The 15,600-nt window shown below is 48.1% G+C and overlaps 1 protein-coding gene and 1 long non-coding RNA gene across 2 annotated transcripts in view; one reads left to right on the forward strand and one right to left on the reverse strand.

Annotated features, from left to right (window-relative positions):
* The window catches only part of LOC142882823 (FERM, ARHGEF and pleckstrin domain-containing protein 1-like), a 41,907-nt gene that overhangs the window by 22,841 nt on the left and 3,466 nt on the right, over positions 1–15,600 (forward strand). Inside the window, exons 8-23 of the mRNA XM_076017506.1 lie at positions 287–434; positions 882–977; positions 1,063–1,229; positions 1,327–1,395; positions 1,484–1,559; positions 2,053–2,260; positions 8,503–8,684; positions 9,584–9,673; positions 11,099–11,232; positions 12,956–13,037; positions 13,133–13,194; positions 13,311–13,486; positions 14,511–14,641; positions 14,736–14,804; positions 14,913–15,002; positions 15,095–15,177. Coding sequence (XP_075873621.1) covers positions 287–434; positions 882–977; positions 1,063–1,229; positions 1,327–1,395; positions 1,484–1,559; positions 2,053–2,260; positions 8,503–8,684; positions 9,584–9,673; positions 11,099–11,232; positions 12,956–13,037; positions 13,133–13,194; positions 13,311–13,486; positions 14,511–14,641; positions 14,736–14,804; positions 14,913–15,002; positions 15,095–15,177 — 1,863 coding nt within the window. The remainder of the gene's footprint in view (positions 1–286; positions 435–881; positions 978–1,062; positions 1,230–1,326; positions 1,396–1,483; positions 1,560–2,052; positions 2,261–8,502; positions 8,685–9,583; positions 9,674–11,098; positions 11,233–12,955; positions 13,038–13,132; positions 13,195–13,310; positions 13,487–14,510; positions 14,642–14,735; positions 14,805–14,912; positions 15,003–15,094; positions 15,178–15,600) is intronic.
* LOC142882826 (uncharacterized) overlaps positions 15,437–15,600 on the reverse strand; it is a 59,296-nt gene continuing 59,132 nt past the window's right edge. The window contains exon 2 of the long non-coding RNA XR_012925976.1: positions 15,437–15,570. This is a non-coding gene — a long non-coding RNA (uncharacterized LOC142882826). The remainder of the gene's footprint in view (positions 15,571–15,600) is intronic.

Below are 15,600 nucleotides of genomic sequence, written 5' to 3' on the forward strand. Positions count from 1 at the left end.
ATGATACGATATTAGATACTACACGGTATGATATGATACAATATAAAATGATATGATACAAATCAATACATATGATACAATATCAAATAAAATGATGCGATACGGTACAATATGATATGATGATGTATCGACACGTATATCGCACATTTCCGGGGGCGGAAACGCCCAAAACATGTGGGTTGACATCGACTACAAGCACAACAAAAATAAAAACACAAAACAGCCAAACTGCACTCTTAACACTGTCTTCGACCGGAACGTTCATTCTTCCCATCCCCCCCCGCAGCGGGCAAACCCCGGCCGTGTCCGACTACCAGCTGCTGGAAATCGCCCGGCGCCTGGAGATGTACGGCATCCGCCAGCACCCGGCCAAGGACCGCGAGGGCACCAAGCTCAGCCTGGCGGTGGCGCACACTGGGGTGCTGGTCTTCCAGGTGAGAGGCCATAGACCCCATAATAAAAACTGTCTGCGCTGCCTGGTGGATCGTAGAAGTCGTACCTGCAGAACTGCTTTGAGACCTGAAGAATTGACCGAAAGAAAAACAAAATGTATAGCTAGGAGTGAAATGGGGAAGGATCCAGAGCAGCAGGATGCTTTTAAGTAGGTTTTTTTTGTTTTTTGTTTTTTTCCCAAAGGCAAGGAGCTAATGAGTGAAATACAACAATAACATTGTCAGGTTAAGGTCAAAGAAGGTCATTGGATCAAGTAGTTTTTAGCCAAACACGTGTTGATCATTTAAATAATCTTCATCCCATGATGATAACATTCAAAGGAAGTCAACAAGGTCAAACCGACTTGCTGTGAATGGAACACAGTGCGGAGTAGAACCCAGAGGGAAGAAAAGGAGCTCGCCACCCTCATACCAAGTATTGCTTTTCAGGGCTACACCAAGATCAACGCCTTCAACTGGTCCAAGGTCCGCAAGCTGAGCTTCAAGCGCAAGAGGTTCCTCATCAAGCTGAGGGCCGACCCGGCTGTAAGTTGGCTCCATCCCCCTCCCATCCCCCAATCCGTCCGTCGCCCTCTCTCACGTGCCACCCCTCTCCCATGACCCCTTCCAGCAGAACGCCCACCACGACACGCTGGAGTTCACCATGGCCAGCCGCGACTGCTGCAAGATCTTCTGGAAGATCTGCGTGGAGTACCATGCCTTCTTCCGCCTCTTCGAGGAGCCCAAGCCCAAGCCCAAACCCATCCTCTTCACCCGGGGCTCCTCCTTCCGCTTCAGGTGAGCGCACCTGCCTTTATTTTTTTCAACACAAGTGGGCTTTTTCTCACCCCTTCCTCACCCCTGCCTGCTCTCATCGCCCCTCCCCTCCCTGCAGCGGTCGAACCCAGAAGCAGATCATCGACTACGTGAAGGACTCGGAGGTCAAGAAGGTCCCCTTTGAGAGGTAAACGCTCAGGTCCACTTCAGAGGAACACTGCAGGTGAGTTGGCCCCAACCTCCCCTCTCCACTCACTGTGTCTCCCCACGACCAGGAAACACAGCAAGGTCCTGTCCAGCGGCAACGTGTCCCCTCAGTCGTCCTCCTTCAGAACGCCAGTGCCAAAAGAGGTGATTTCCACACTCGTTTGGGCCTGGTTTGTGTGTTTCCATCATTGAGACAAGGCTACAGTATATCAAAGAAAAATAACAACAAATCAGAAAAAAAAATGACCTGAAATGAAGCAAGGTGTCTTTTAATACGTTTCTTTAACATTTTCCTGCTTTGCCAACTATTTTGAACCATTTTCAAAAAAACAACTTTGCTTCATGAAATTAAAAACTACATTTACGAGTAATAAGGGGCCAGGGCGCCACTCTGGGTGTCCCCAGCAGAGTGTAAAAAGGCAGCAGCTGGATTCTTTCCTGTTATTATCGTGTCATTGTAGCGTTGGCTGAGTCCATCCAGTCTGAGACGAGACCCAGTAAAGATGCCTCCGAGTCCATTGGATATGTAGAAACGTGCTTTAACGTCTATTGGAAATCAACAGACGTGTTCCAACAAAATGTGTCTTTGAAGCTCTGCGGTATTTAAGCTCTTTGTTGAACCCACTTCATTCGCCAGAGCGCCGCAGCTGCCCAGTCGGCCGACCACCCGGACTTGGCCCCGCCGGCCCTCCACGTGGACCAGGCCCGGTCCTCCACCAACGGCTTCCACGAGACAGCCGCCTCGGACCCCCGGCACCACCAGCAGAACCACCAGAACCAGCACCAGCAGCTCAGCAATGGCAACGGGGCGGCGGCGGCGGCGGACCCCAAACTCCTCAACCCAGGTCCTTCCTGCAGGGCGAACAAGGGCAGCAGCTCCTCCATCCCGTACATAGACTGCAGCGACATAGACAGCGAGTGCGAGGCGGCCCGGGCCACCAGGGGGCGCAGCGACGCCAACGACGAGCTGAGCGAGGGGCGCGAGGGGAAGTTGTTCGGGGTCGTCAACGGGTTCTACCACACCAACCACCAGGGGCTGATGCAGCAGCAGCAGCAGCAGCAGCAGCAGCTCCTGCAGCTGCAGCAGCAGTGCATGCTGGGTAACCGGGGCGTTGAGCAGTCACCGGCGTCCAACGGCGAGTTTCACGGGCCGCTCCACAGCACGCCGCTGCTGGACGAGATCTTCCAGGGGCGGAGCCAGCGGGCGCTGTTCGGCAGCGGCGGGTGTAGCGTGAGCTCGCGCAGCCAGTGCTCCAGCCCGGTGATCGGCGGCTTCCACCACCGCACCGGCTCGCTCAGCCTGGCCGACAACAGCAACGCTCAGCCGCGGTGGCAGTATTTTGCCACGCGTAGCGCAGCGGCGGCGGCGGCGGCAGAGGAGTGCGGCGGCTACTCGCCCGTCCTCCCCGGTCGCGCGCCGCAGCCGCCGCATTTCGCACGGCCGTGCAGCAGCAGCAGCAGCAGCAACAACAACAACAAGCGGAACCGTTCCGACACGGACCCGCTCATCCTCAGCCCTCAGCTGCTGCTGCTCCAGAGCCGCCGCCCCCTCCTCACCGCCCCGGGCTCCGCCCCCACCGAGCGGAAGCCGATGAGGGCGCCGGCGAACGGCAACCACCTGCCGGCGCCGGGCCAGGCGCGCTCCAACACGGTGCAGCGCATGTACGACGGCCGCCGCAACAACAACAACAACCGCAACCTGAACCAGCCGGTTCAGATGATTGACGGCTCCACCAGCAGTGGCACTGAGTCCAGCGACAGCGAGTCCGACTCAGGCGGCGGCGGGTACGGCCGCCCGCTGGTGTACGGCAACCCCGCCGCTATCTGCGCCCGCTCCGGCGGCGTGTGCTCGTCGCCCATGCCGCGCCGCAAGTTCTCCTTCGGGAGCCTCCAGTTGGAGGAGGGCGGGGGGGAGGGACAAGGGGAGGGCCTGGAGGAGGAGGAGGGGGGCCGCTACCGCTTCCACCACGAGGGCGTGGCCGGTCCGGTGTTCAGCTGCTGAACGCCGACCTGTCGGAACCACGGTTGCTCCAGTTGCAGGGACCCGCGCTAACAATTACAAATTTTTAGTCGTCGTGTAACTTTTTAAAAACCGCCGCTCCTTCATCAACGGCGTCGGAACCTAAACGTTACTTCTTCTTTTCTTTTTTTTGTGCGTAAAACTTTGAGTCTAGACCAGGGGTGGGCAAACGTTTTGACTGGTGGGAAAATTTGACTGAGGGGCCGGAGCAGCAGCAGCAGCAGCAGATGAGTGTTTTAGTGACCCACCTCATTGGAGGGAAAATATATATCATAGGATAGGAACAAAAACATGCTTTAATGTCAATTGAAAATGAACAAAAGCAAAGTTACAACAAAAAAGAAACGGTCCTTGAAGCGGGCCGGATTAAAAAGCTTAACAGGCCGCATCTGGTGTAGTTTACCCATGTCTGGTCTAGACTAACTCACGCTAGGCTTTTTTTTTTGAAATGTTAACTCTAAAAAAAAAAAAATTGATAGTAACTAAAATCCTTTTTTTTTTTACTCTGTGCCATAATTACGAAGAAACTTAGCAAAAAAAGAAAAAAGACACCTCGAACGGGCACTCGCGCACGTAGAATGTAAATTCTTCTAATTCAATCAGTGTTCATATTACTATTCTTATTATTATTATTATTATTATCGTCTTTATTTATGTGGGACCCCTCCGTTGGGAGGGATTATTTCAAGATGGATGTCAAGTTGAAAAGCGGCTGTGGCGCAACGCCGATAGGGCTCGTTTGCGTCGTGTGTTTAGAGACGTTTCCTCTGTGGTTGTGTGTTTGTCGTTTCGTGCAATAGACGGGTGCTGGTGGTGGTGGTGTGGTGGTGTGTTAGCCGGACTTCAGTGGGAAGTTCTTCGGAGATGTCGTGGCATTGTACAGCGTTTCGACGCCCTTTTTGAGGAAGCGCAAAGGCAAAAGCTGCAGCTAGTGCCGGCTAACTGCTAACGCAATTGTCCTGCGCCTCCCTTCGAGCGCCGTCCTTTGGGTGTCTTGTAGTAGAAGCGTTTTTATAGTCCTTTTTGTAAGCGCCGCAGGTAGAGTAGATTTTGACAGAGAATCAGCGCAACGCTAACTTTTGTATCCGTATTTTTGATAATGGCAGAACTCGTTTGCTTGTTCTGTTTTTGTGTCGTCTGCTGTCATTTGCCCCCCCCCCCGGCCGTTAAGCGACATCCAACTTTTTTTGTTATTTGTTTGTTGTTTGTTTGCTTTACTCCCCCCGTAAACTGTGCGTCACTGTTGCTGCGCCTCCCTGACCGACAGCGGTCCTTCAACTGCTGCGATGCCGCACTCCCTCCATTTCACATCATGCACAGTCGCGCTCTTGTCGACGCTTGTTAAAAGTTGTGCATGAGCGCGTGCGAATCACTGACTCACTCACTCACTCACTCACTCACTCACAGGGACGGGATGGGACTCCACGCGCTGCCTCGGCTCGCATGCAATGGCTTGATGCCACTGGTTAGCTTTTGAATGCTAGCTTCTTCTTTTTTTTGCTCATTTGCAAATTTACATTTTGTCAGTTAGCATCCGTGCTTTGGCAAGAAAACATTGTGAGTGTGACGATGGCGACCATCACGGCCACTTTTTGTCACCACGAGTGTCTCAGCATGCTCAAATGAGATAAATTAGCATTTAGCTAAAAAAAAAAAAAAAAAAAAAGCAAACGCGCAATTCTTTTGTTTTGCTCTGCATTGTTTCTTTTTCTCCCCACTGTTCTGTTGTACCAATTTAACCCTTGAATAATTTTATCTCAGCATCAGGAACTTACAATTTTATTTTCCCTTCGGTCAAGATAGTTAGAAGTCAAAGAAGGAAACAACCAGCGCTAGCTAGCTAGCTAGCTCTGCTTCCTGTTTTACCAGCATGCTTTCTGGTTTCTGGGCCGCTGTTGAAAATGTACTGTTTCTCTTGGGTTTTTTTCTGTGTTTAATTCTTGCTGTGTACGCATGTGGACTTTCTCTGTCATTCTTGCCCTGTGTTTTTTTTTTTTTTCTTTTTCCTCTCACTCTGCTCTGTTTGCCCACTCACGTTTTTGTTTTTTGTTTTTTGTTTTTCCCTTCTGTCGCAGGGGCTCAGCAGGCTTTTTAACACAACAACTTTCATTCACTTCTTTTCCGCTGCACCTGATTGTTACCGGCTCTTTCTGCACTTTGCTGTCATGTTTTTGCTTTTGTATTTTTTTATTTTTTATTTTTTAGAAACATTTGCAGAACGGTTTGTACCTACCCATCCCCCGGTCACTATTCACGAGGGACAGGTGAACGCAGGGGGGGCCGACTCGACTCCGGCGCCCTCCTCTGACGGAGGGCGGCGGGGCGACGGTAGATGAGACACACGTGAAGTGAAGCTCGGTTAAAAAAAAAACGTATGTGCGGAAATTCCAAAGTGGAGACGCTTTTTCAGAAGATGGGGAATTTTTAAATTTGGCGGGCGCGAAGGTCTTGAGTATTGGCAGGTCCTGAAATACAAAACACTGGAATGCCGGCGTTGAATCGGCCCTCCCTGTCGTTCTCACGCTGCCTGTTGCTTTTCACCACGCTGTACATACAGTAACTGATTGGCTGGTTGTGTGTTTGTCCATAATGAAGGCATTTAAACGGAAGCTGAAATGTTTTCATTTTGACCGATATGAACGTAACCAACAGCACCACTTCCAGATAAGGTTCCACTCTCATGTCTGCGTGTTTTAACACTCCCAACTTTTCAATCAATATTTTGTGCGCAGAGTGCGCAAACGCTCACGCTAATTCGCGCGTTAGCACGGGTGCTAACGTTCTGCGCATGCCAGCTTGCAGCTCAGCGCGTTTTTGTTCAGACTCAGCGCTAGCAGCGGGTTTGTGAGATATGGTTTTAGCGCCCGGTGAAACGTGGCTAGGTAGTGTAAGAAGAAGGTACTTAAAAGGAATTGCTGTAACGCATTTATGTAACGGAAATGCGCTTGCATCAACTCGAGCTGAAGCCGCAATAGGACAGCGATTCAAAGGGCTTTTGGGGTTCTAGAAATCTAGTTGAATCTAGGTCTATAATCTGTCTACAAATCTCAGCACTTACGCTGTGATCTGTTCTAATTACTACGGAAGCGCATTGCTGCCACACTGGAGAAAAAGGGCTCAGTATCAAGAAATAACGTGATAGTTTAATATTTTCATGCGATAATTTTCACGCAAACTTTCACAAAACAAGTAATGTGAAAATTATCACGTAAAAACGTGATAGTTTCACTTTATAACGTTTTTTGTTTTGTTTTTTGGGAGGAAGCAATACGCTTCCGTACTTTATGTTACTGCGTTATTGCAGTAAATATTTATGGGGGAAAAAAATAAATGAAACGACACATTGTTTGGCCGTTCACAAGCCTTCTGGCCTCGTCGCTAACGGACCTGAGAGTGGAATCAATCTTGTGAGCTAATCAGGCTGTTGGCGCACTTCCCAAAATGTTGAAATGTTTTTAGCCAGGTTGTCAAAAATGATGTGAGGTGGCGTTGTTTTTTCCTCCAGCTCCGCTTCCTTTCCACCCAATGCACTCTTCACTGTGTTTCTGAAGGAATAAACAAGCTTTGTGGCTGGTTTTGCCCGTTTTTTCTTCTTTTTTTTTGCGTCAGCGCCTTTCACAAATTCTTTGAAAGACCCGCATGGCCGAGAAACAGCCCAAACACCAGCCATAAAGTGGTTTTATTCCTCTGTGACGAGAGAAGATCACTTCTCGACTCCAGCGCTCACTAACTGTGTGACCACAACATCACGACTCTTTGTACTTCCTGCACTCTTTTGTCGCTTTTGGCTCTGCTTTGTCACGAAACACTCAACACAACTGTCTGGGTTTTTTGTTTTTTTTATATTTCTTCTCCCGCTTGCGACTTCTCGTTCTTTTTTTCCACTCTTGTCTTTTTAACACTGTAACTGACTGTGATGCACTAGTGTCAATAAAATTTCGACATTGTGTGTTCGAAAAAAAAAGAAAGGGACTCCGAGATTTTCTGTAGCTAGAAGAAGCCACGGCCCCACAATCCCAATCCCATCGTGTCGTGTTGTCGTAGCTAGCCCGAGCTGTTTGTCGTGCTGTTTTTTTTAGTGTGTTTGTATGATTTGTAATTTTTTGTCCTCTAGCCTTGTGTTAGCCCCATGTGTGTCGTTTGTTGTCGTCGTAGGTTGTCGTGTTTTTAAGTTTTAGTTGTTTTTTTGGTTTCTTCTTGTTTGTGTGGTGCTAGTTCCCGTCACAGATCTGCACTGTGTGTTTTTTTTTTGTTTGTTTTTTTTACCCACGATCCAGTTTGGTGTGTAACAGTGGACTCTATGGAAACTTTGCTTCTGGGCAAGTATACGCTAGGTCCGTGTAGCTAACCCGCTCTAGCCGTAGTCACCCTAGTTGTAGTAAGTAGGTCCGGACAACACTCGCCCACAAAATGAGTCGATTGGGTGGAAACAGGAAAAGATTTTTGGGCGCGGACGGCTGAATCAATCCAAAATTGAAAGGGTACATCGGTGGCACGATGTGTCGCTTGCCGTAGTTAAAACTTAGCGTTCAAAAGTAGAGGAGAACGCTAACGTTTCCATCGTGGTCTGTGAAAATTTTAAATTCAATCGACGGAAAATCTAATTTCACATATTTGCATCAATAGTTTGACATTTTTACAGATTGGCACGTCAGGTGTTCAAGACGCCATGCTAGCCCTGCCCCACACCTTAATGCATAATCGCAGTAGCTCATTTGTTAACTCGGTGACCTTTAACCCCTTGCTAACTCCTGCTTGCTGCTTCCTCCTCCGCTTCCAGACTGTTTCCCTTTGATCGGAATCGTAGACGTGTAGCTTGTAGACGTCGTGAGACTTTGAGGCGGGATCCTAGTGGTCGAAGCCGCTTGTCCAGATTGGCTAACTTGAAATTCATCGCCACGCACCTCTTGCGCTGGTCTGGTTTTGTACAGGCCTCAAACTTAACCATCAGAAAGACTCAGAAAAACGACAAAGAAGTGGACGGCGGTGAATTTCACTTTGGCAAAGCTTGTGCTGAAGGTCTCCTCAGGCCTCCTCTCATGACGTCTCTTTTCCCCCCTCCTCCAGAGAGTACCGCTTCGGAGGACTCCCCGCAGGGAAGCCCCCACGTAGTCGGCAACGGCTCGGCCAACGGGCAGGGCGTCGCCGTCCCAGGTCCCGAGGGAAGCCAGCCGTCCCCGCTTACCAGCCCGCTACTGATGGATGCCGGCTGCGTACGAAACGAGGACGACGAGGAGGCCCGGAGGAAGGTGGGCGGTCCGTCACTCCGTCGTAGACAATTGGCGAGACCAGGTGTGGGGAAACTTGTTGACTGGTGGGGCCACAATGGGTTCTAACATTTGACAAGAGGGGGTCGGGAGCAGGTGGATGGAGTGTTTTGGTGACAATACATCATGGGAAATGTAGAAAACGTGCTTTAATGTCAGTTGAGTTAAACTAAAGCGCTACAACAAAATATTTGTCTTTGAAGCCTCAAGTAATTTAGCTTCTTATTGAATGAAATATGGCGATTTTATGGCTTACTTAATATTAATATAATTTCCTCAAGTTTGGCCGGCCGGATTAAAAGGCTTAACAGGCCGCATATGGCCCCCGGGCCTTATTTTGCCCATGCCTGTGGTAGCCTATAGCATGCTAAAATAGCCACAGCCTTTCTAAAGATCCAATATGTAATATTTGGCTTGATTTGGGATTTTGGTAAAAGTTTAACATCCGAGCCTGAATGCATTTATAAAAGTGTATACTTGCAGTAGAATAAAAGTGATTTGGTTTTCCTCCCCTTAGAAAATTGCTCATATGTACTGCATAAAAAAATATACGTAGATCAAGGGTCTTGCTCCTAGTCGGCTGCCGAACAAAGAAGAAGGCCGGCGAGGTATCCTGGTTTGGGTGCACAAGGCCACTGTAGCTCGCTGGCAGGCTCAGGAGCGGGAGGGGGAGTGAAAGATGCTGCAAACTGAAATGTAACCACCTGATGTCGCTGTTTCTTCTCCAAAATCTCCACATATTACACATTCGACCTTTTATAAGTTGTCATTCAGGCTGTCGCGTTTTTTTGCACGTAAGAAACGTCGAAACGGGGCGGAGGGGAAGTAAATTTCACCGAAGGTGATCGGGCCGCGCCCCCTCTCTGTCTTCTTGTGTCCAGAAGTTTCCCACAGACAAGGCCTACTTCATTGCCAAGGAGCTGCTGACCACCGAGCGCACCTACATCAAGGATCTGCAGGTGGTCACCGAGGTGAGCTGACGCCGGCTGGCTGGCTTCCTGTGTGCTGGCTGTACAAGGTTTCAAGATGTTCCTCCAATATCACAGCCTGGGGCATCAGAAAGGAGATGAACATGACCATGTTCTACAATATGCTCTCATAACCATTAGATATTCTTGAATCATTTCTTGGCTTTTTCAAATTTAGGGAAAACAAGGCTGACTTGTTTTAATATTTCCAGTTTTTAACAAAACTAGTTTGGTGAAGGGCGACACGGTGGCGCAGTGGTTAGCGCTGCCGCCTCACAGCAAGAGGGTCGTGGGTTCGATTCCGGGGCCCGGGCCTGGGGCCTTTCTGTGTGGAGTCTGCATGTTCTCCCTGTGTCTGCGTGGGTTCTCTCCGGGTTCTCCGGCTTCCTCCCACACTCCAAAAACATGCATGTGAGGTCAATTGAAGACTCTAAATTGTCCGTAGGTGTGCATGTGAGTGTGAATGGTTGTCTGTTTCTATGTGGCCCTGCGATGAACCGGCCACTTGTCCAGGGTGTCACCCTGCCTTCACCCTAAAACAGCTGGGAGGGGCTCCAGCAGACCCCCGTGACCCTGACCATAAGCGGGTATAGAAGATGAATGAATGAATGAATGAGTTTGGTGAATTTGTGCCTAAAAAGTAGCAGAATTTTATATATATATATAAAAAAAAAAAAAAAATTCAAGGTCCCATTTGTGTTCTGCGCCAGCAAACTCAACAGTTGGTGGAGGCCACTTTTTCGAGACAGCTGCTTTGTTTTCAAGACGGCACTCATAAGTATACAAAATGATTATGACTGGAGAAATAAATAAGAAACAACGATAAATTAGGGCCTTGCGTGGTTTTAAGCAGCAGGTGGAGCAGCCCGAGTGCTCGGCCCTCTGGCCCTGAAAATAGGCTTTTATGTGCTGTTTATTTTGGCGTGCAGCAGCGCTGAGGTTCAACATCTGAGGCTTGGTGAGGTTTCTTTCTTTTTTTCCTTTTTTTTGAACTCTCCCTTTGGCACGACTGAGTGCGTTTTCAGTTTTCTCTGCACCAGGTCCTGGTTTCTTTCTCTCCCTCTCTGCAGAAAAATAATTTAAAAAAGAAAAGAAAAGAAAAGTCAATTCCCTCCCTTGTTTTTCTTTGCCCGTTTCTCAGCTGTTTCCAGTCTCCTCGCTGTGAAGGGAGGGAGGCGCGTGCTGGCACCGCTAGCCATTTCTGTTGTTTTTTTTGTTTTTTTTTCTTTTCCCTTAAAATATTTTTCAGAAGACCTTTTTTGTTCTGCCTCCCAGTTATAATCCAGACTGCCGGCGTTTTTTCCCCTCGAAACTTACTGAAGATGAATTAAAACATGAGGCCGCCACGACCTTGTAAACAAAGACCGCGTGATCTTTTTAAGACACGTCGTCAGTGACTTGTGTGTGTGTGTGTGTGTGTGTGTGCAGTCTTTCCCGAGTTTTGTGGGGAAGGACGAGACCTTCCCAGAGTCGGTGAGGAACCTGGTCTCCGCCAGCTACGATCCCGTCTACAAGTTCCACCAGGGATTCCTCAAAGAGGTGGAGCAGCGGCTGGCGCAGTGGTCAGTGTCTGTCTGTCTGTCTGTCTGTCTGTTCAGGTCCTCCCATTGGTGGTCCGTCAGGGCCGGCTAGTTCCTCTCTGCTGGTTCAGCCAGACTTAGAAAAGTACATTTTCCCATAAATGTGATTATAAAGTTATTCTCCATAGTCTGTTCTTTTCGCAGCATATAATATCCACTTGGTCGCAAGTTTGTTTTTTTTATCCAATCATATTTCAGCTGGCTTGTGTTGTCAAGTTCAGCTTCAGAATCGACATTGCAGGCTCCTGTCCGCTGCAAATTGACGCGCCTCAGTTAGTCGCGACAGCCAATCAGATCTCGAGTCTACGAGAAGCTAGCTGGCTTTACGCTGAACTTCACACGTGCGTCCTGTGATTGGATGAGCCTCGAAGACGGAACTCAAACCAGAGATCCGGTTGCCGCCACGACGGCTGAAGGAGAATGTAACATTTTTTTTTTTTTTTGGCCGAATTATCTGCAATTTATAATGTAAATAACACGGCGCATTGGCGCAGGAGCTCCGCCAACATGTTCAATTGTTTAGAAACGAAATAGTTAAATAGTTTGTTTGATTATCGTCTCGTTGGTCTCTCATACGACTCGGCGATTTAGACAGGAGTTTCAGCCCACTATGCTGTCACTGAACTTATTAAAACTTTGTTGAGGAATCTCATAAAATTGTCTTTTATCTGCAAGTTTTGACCGTATCAGAATTATATGATCAAACGCTTCAGAAACCAAGTAACTAATAAGAAAGTTACACAGCTCGGCCCTGACACCTGCTGGCCATCGAGCGCCACTGCAAGCCAGGAGTGGGCGAGACGGGGATTTAGGTTATTGATCCACCGCTGGTATTGGATAATTTTGCTTTTGAATAGTTTATTGTGATGGTGGTAAAACACAGGACCAAGCCTTTAGACAGGTTAAACATGTTTTTACAAAACAGAACTAGTCAACAGTGCTAAAAATAGTCAAAATAATTCCCATGTAATTACACACAATTGTTTATGAAAAAAAGTTACTAGTGCAAAAACAACAACAAAAAAAAAAACTGTCATGTCACAATGTAAATATAATAGCTTTAAGAAGAAGAAGACCTTTATTTACCCCATGGTGGGGAAATTTGCAGATATAAACATAATACAAACCTGACAACGAACAACACAAACTTCCATCACACATAGACCTTTGAGGGAAACAAAGTGAGGTTGTAGGTCCAGCGAGTGGTGGTGGGGGAGGGTGTTTACGCTGTTTCCAACCTTGTTGAACCCGAGAGCTGCTTCATGGGTCCTGAGTCACATGAAGGGCATCCAGTCTGCTGCACTCTCCTGAAATAACCACATTTTCTCAGTTAGCCTTGAGTTAGCCATGATGATTAATGACACTGCTAGACGTGAAGACGACCATCAGGTTTTACGAGTTCTCAGTAATTGTCAACAATGACTTAACGAGGTTGGATACATTTGAATTTTAGAACGAGCTTTACCGAGCTGTGCAATTTTTAGAATGGGCCTGTGGGCGACTCATGTGATCTTTGGGGGCGACCTGGTTGGTGACCCCTGCCTTGGACAGACTTGAGGAGAAGCCGTGAGGAAGTTGGAGTGATTTGCAGAAACTGCGGAAAACGTATTGATCTCGATGCGCAAGTATTGATAGCGATAGCTGCCTCGGTATCGACACTATCGACTTTAAGATCCACCCATCGAGACGTCCACTCCTCTTTCAGGGAGGGCCGATCCAACGCGCACATCAAGGACGACCACCAGCGGATCGGAGACATCCTGCTGAAGAATTTCCACGGCCTGAAGGTAACCCATTGCCACGGCGTCCCCCTGGATTTCTTGCTCACTCCCCCACCTTTGTTGGTAAATAACCCTGTGACGTCGTCTTGATGCGCTTTCAGCAACTGACCGCACACCTTCAGAAGCACTCGGAGTGCCTGGTGGAGCTGGAGCGGGCGAGCCGGTGAGGGAAACAAGTCTTTGCACTACTTTTTTTGGGGGGATCAGTCGATAGCAGAGCGTTCCTGACCAGATGGTGGTGGTGGTGGTGGTGGTGCCCCCCCCATTCCCCTCCCACAGGTCCAATCGGAAGGTGGAGGCCCTCTGCCGAGACTTTGAGCAGCAGCGGGTTTGCTACCTGCCCTTCAACATCTTCCTGCTGCGGCCGCTCCACCGCCTGCTGCACTACAAGCTCATCCTGGAGAGGCTGTGCAAGCACTACCCCCCCACCCACGACGACTTCAGGGACTGCAGAGGTTCCAAAAATCCCCTTCACTCTATCTATATACATACATATGTATTTGTATGTACACCACCAGTCAAAAGTTTAGATACACCCAATGAATTTTTTCTTTCATTCTCATGACTATTGACATTGCAGTTTCTCACTGAAGGCATCACAACTACATATGAGCACACATGGAATTATGGAGGAAACAATGAAAGTGTAAAATAACTCAAACGCGTTTTATATTTAAATTCTGAAAATTGGCCTCCTTTCATAAAAAGCATATTCACAGTGATTTAATGTGTTTTTTTTGCTGCATAATTACAAATATCTTGATCATATATGCATTGTAGAAAGTACTAAAGATAAGTATATATATACTGTAAATATATACACACACACACACACACACACACACACACACACCAGCTTCATGAAATATAAAAAATAGTCTAATACAGGACTGAGCTCTAAGAACATTACCTGTGCAGGAAAATCAGTCAGGATGTGCTGGACACATTATGGGATGGCTTTGACAGTTGTTGCTTTAAATATGTGATTGAATGTGATGTACGAGAATGAATATCCAGTGTGCAGTTTGAAGCCTTACAGAAGTTGAATGTTTTAGAATTGCTAAAAAAAAAAAAAAAAGTAAACATTTCTTAAACAAAGCTTTGTATTTTAATCACACTTAGTGTGCACACTTGTGCCAAACCATTAAAGAGTAAACAAAGGATCTTGGTTTAAACAGCCTAGTTTTAGTGTGTTCAGACAGAACCTTGCGCACCTGGAATTCTCCCAATCAAATTTATTTATAAGTGGTTTTCAACGCTAAAATGATCTCAAACCTGTTGAGTACAGTTTTGACAGATTTTCATGCACTCACAATGATTGCAGAGCATTCAAGATCATTATTATTTCATAAAACCGCTTATAATGGAGTTCAATGCAGAAATGAGTCAGTGGCTCTAAAACATTGTGAACGTGAGTTAGTTTTCCATCTCTAAACCGAAACCAAAGAAAGAAAACCGCCCCTCTGTTTGTGACTGCAGCCTCCCTGGCGGACATCTCGGAGATGGTGCTGCAGCTCCAGGGCACCATGATGAAGATGGAGAACTTCCAGAAGCTCCTAGAGCTGAAGAAGGACCTGACGGGCATCGACGACCTGGCCGTCCCCAGCAGGGTATCCGTCCGTTTTGACACAATCTCACGTCTTCACATTCACGTGTTTGTTCTTTAACGCCGTCTGTGCTTGTTGCCGCTGCTTCTTCTTCCAGGAGTTCATCAGGCTCGGGTGCCTCAGCAAGCTGTCGGGGAAGGGCCTCCAGCAGAGGATGTTCTTCCTGGTGGGAACTCTCGCTCTCGCTGGCCGCTGTTGGCAGTAAAAGAAAGAAAAAGAGAAGAAAGAAAGAAAAGCCAAACCACTAAAGCAGCCTCCTGTTTCTTCCCTCCAGTTCAGCGACTCGCTGGTGTACACCAGCCGGGGGATGACCCCGTCCAACCAGTTCAAGGTCCACGGCCAGCTGCACCTCTACGGCATGGCGGTAAGGGAGCTCCAAGGCTGCTGTTTTTTGGGGATTTTTTTTTTTTGTTCTTTCCTGAAGTTTGACATCAAACGTCGCTCTGTCATCCCCAGATCCGAGAAAGTGAGGAGGAGTGGGGGGTCCCGCATTCCTTCACCCTGATTGGTCAGCGGCAGTCCGTGGTGGTGGCGGCCAGGTAGGTGGCGCTAAAATCTCCCGGCACGCTTCTGTTTTGGTGCGGTTGCGTTACTTTTTCTGCACTTTTCAACAAAGAAAATGGCTTTCAGTGGCAACATTGTGGTTCAGACACACACACACACACACACACACCGTGGGCCTCCTCTTCCTCCTCCTCCTCCTCAGCCCACCCAGCCCCTAATTTGATTTTCTGTGTGACCTACTTTCTCCTCAGTCGTCCCTCTCATTACATCCATTCCCATTCATTTTTCAATAGCCACTTGTTCCTCCACTCGAGGTTGTGGGGGTCTGCTGGAGCCTCTCCCAGCTGTCAGAGGATGAAGGCAGGGGGACACTCTGGACAAGTGGCCAGTTCATCACAGGGCCACATAGACACAAACAACCATTCGCACTCACACCTACGGACAATTTAAAGTTTCCA

Source organism: Nelusetta ayraudi, unplaced genomic scaffold (assembly GCF_046127955.1).
Source record: "Nelusetta ayraudi isolate G7.1 ecotype Tasmania unplaced genomic scaffold, CSIRO-AGI_Nayr_v1 ptg000006l, whole genome shotgun sequence".
NCBI classification, from domain to species: Eukaryota; Metazoa; Chordata; class Actinopteri; order Tetraodontiformes; family Monacanthidae; genus Nelusetta; species Nelusetta ayraudi.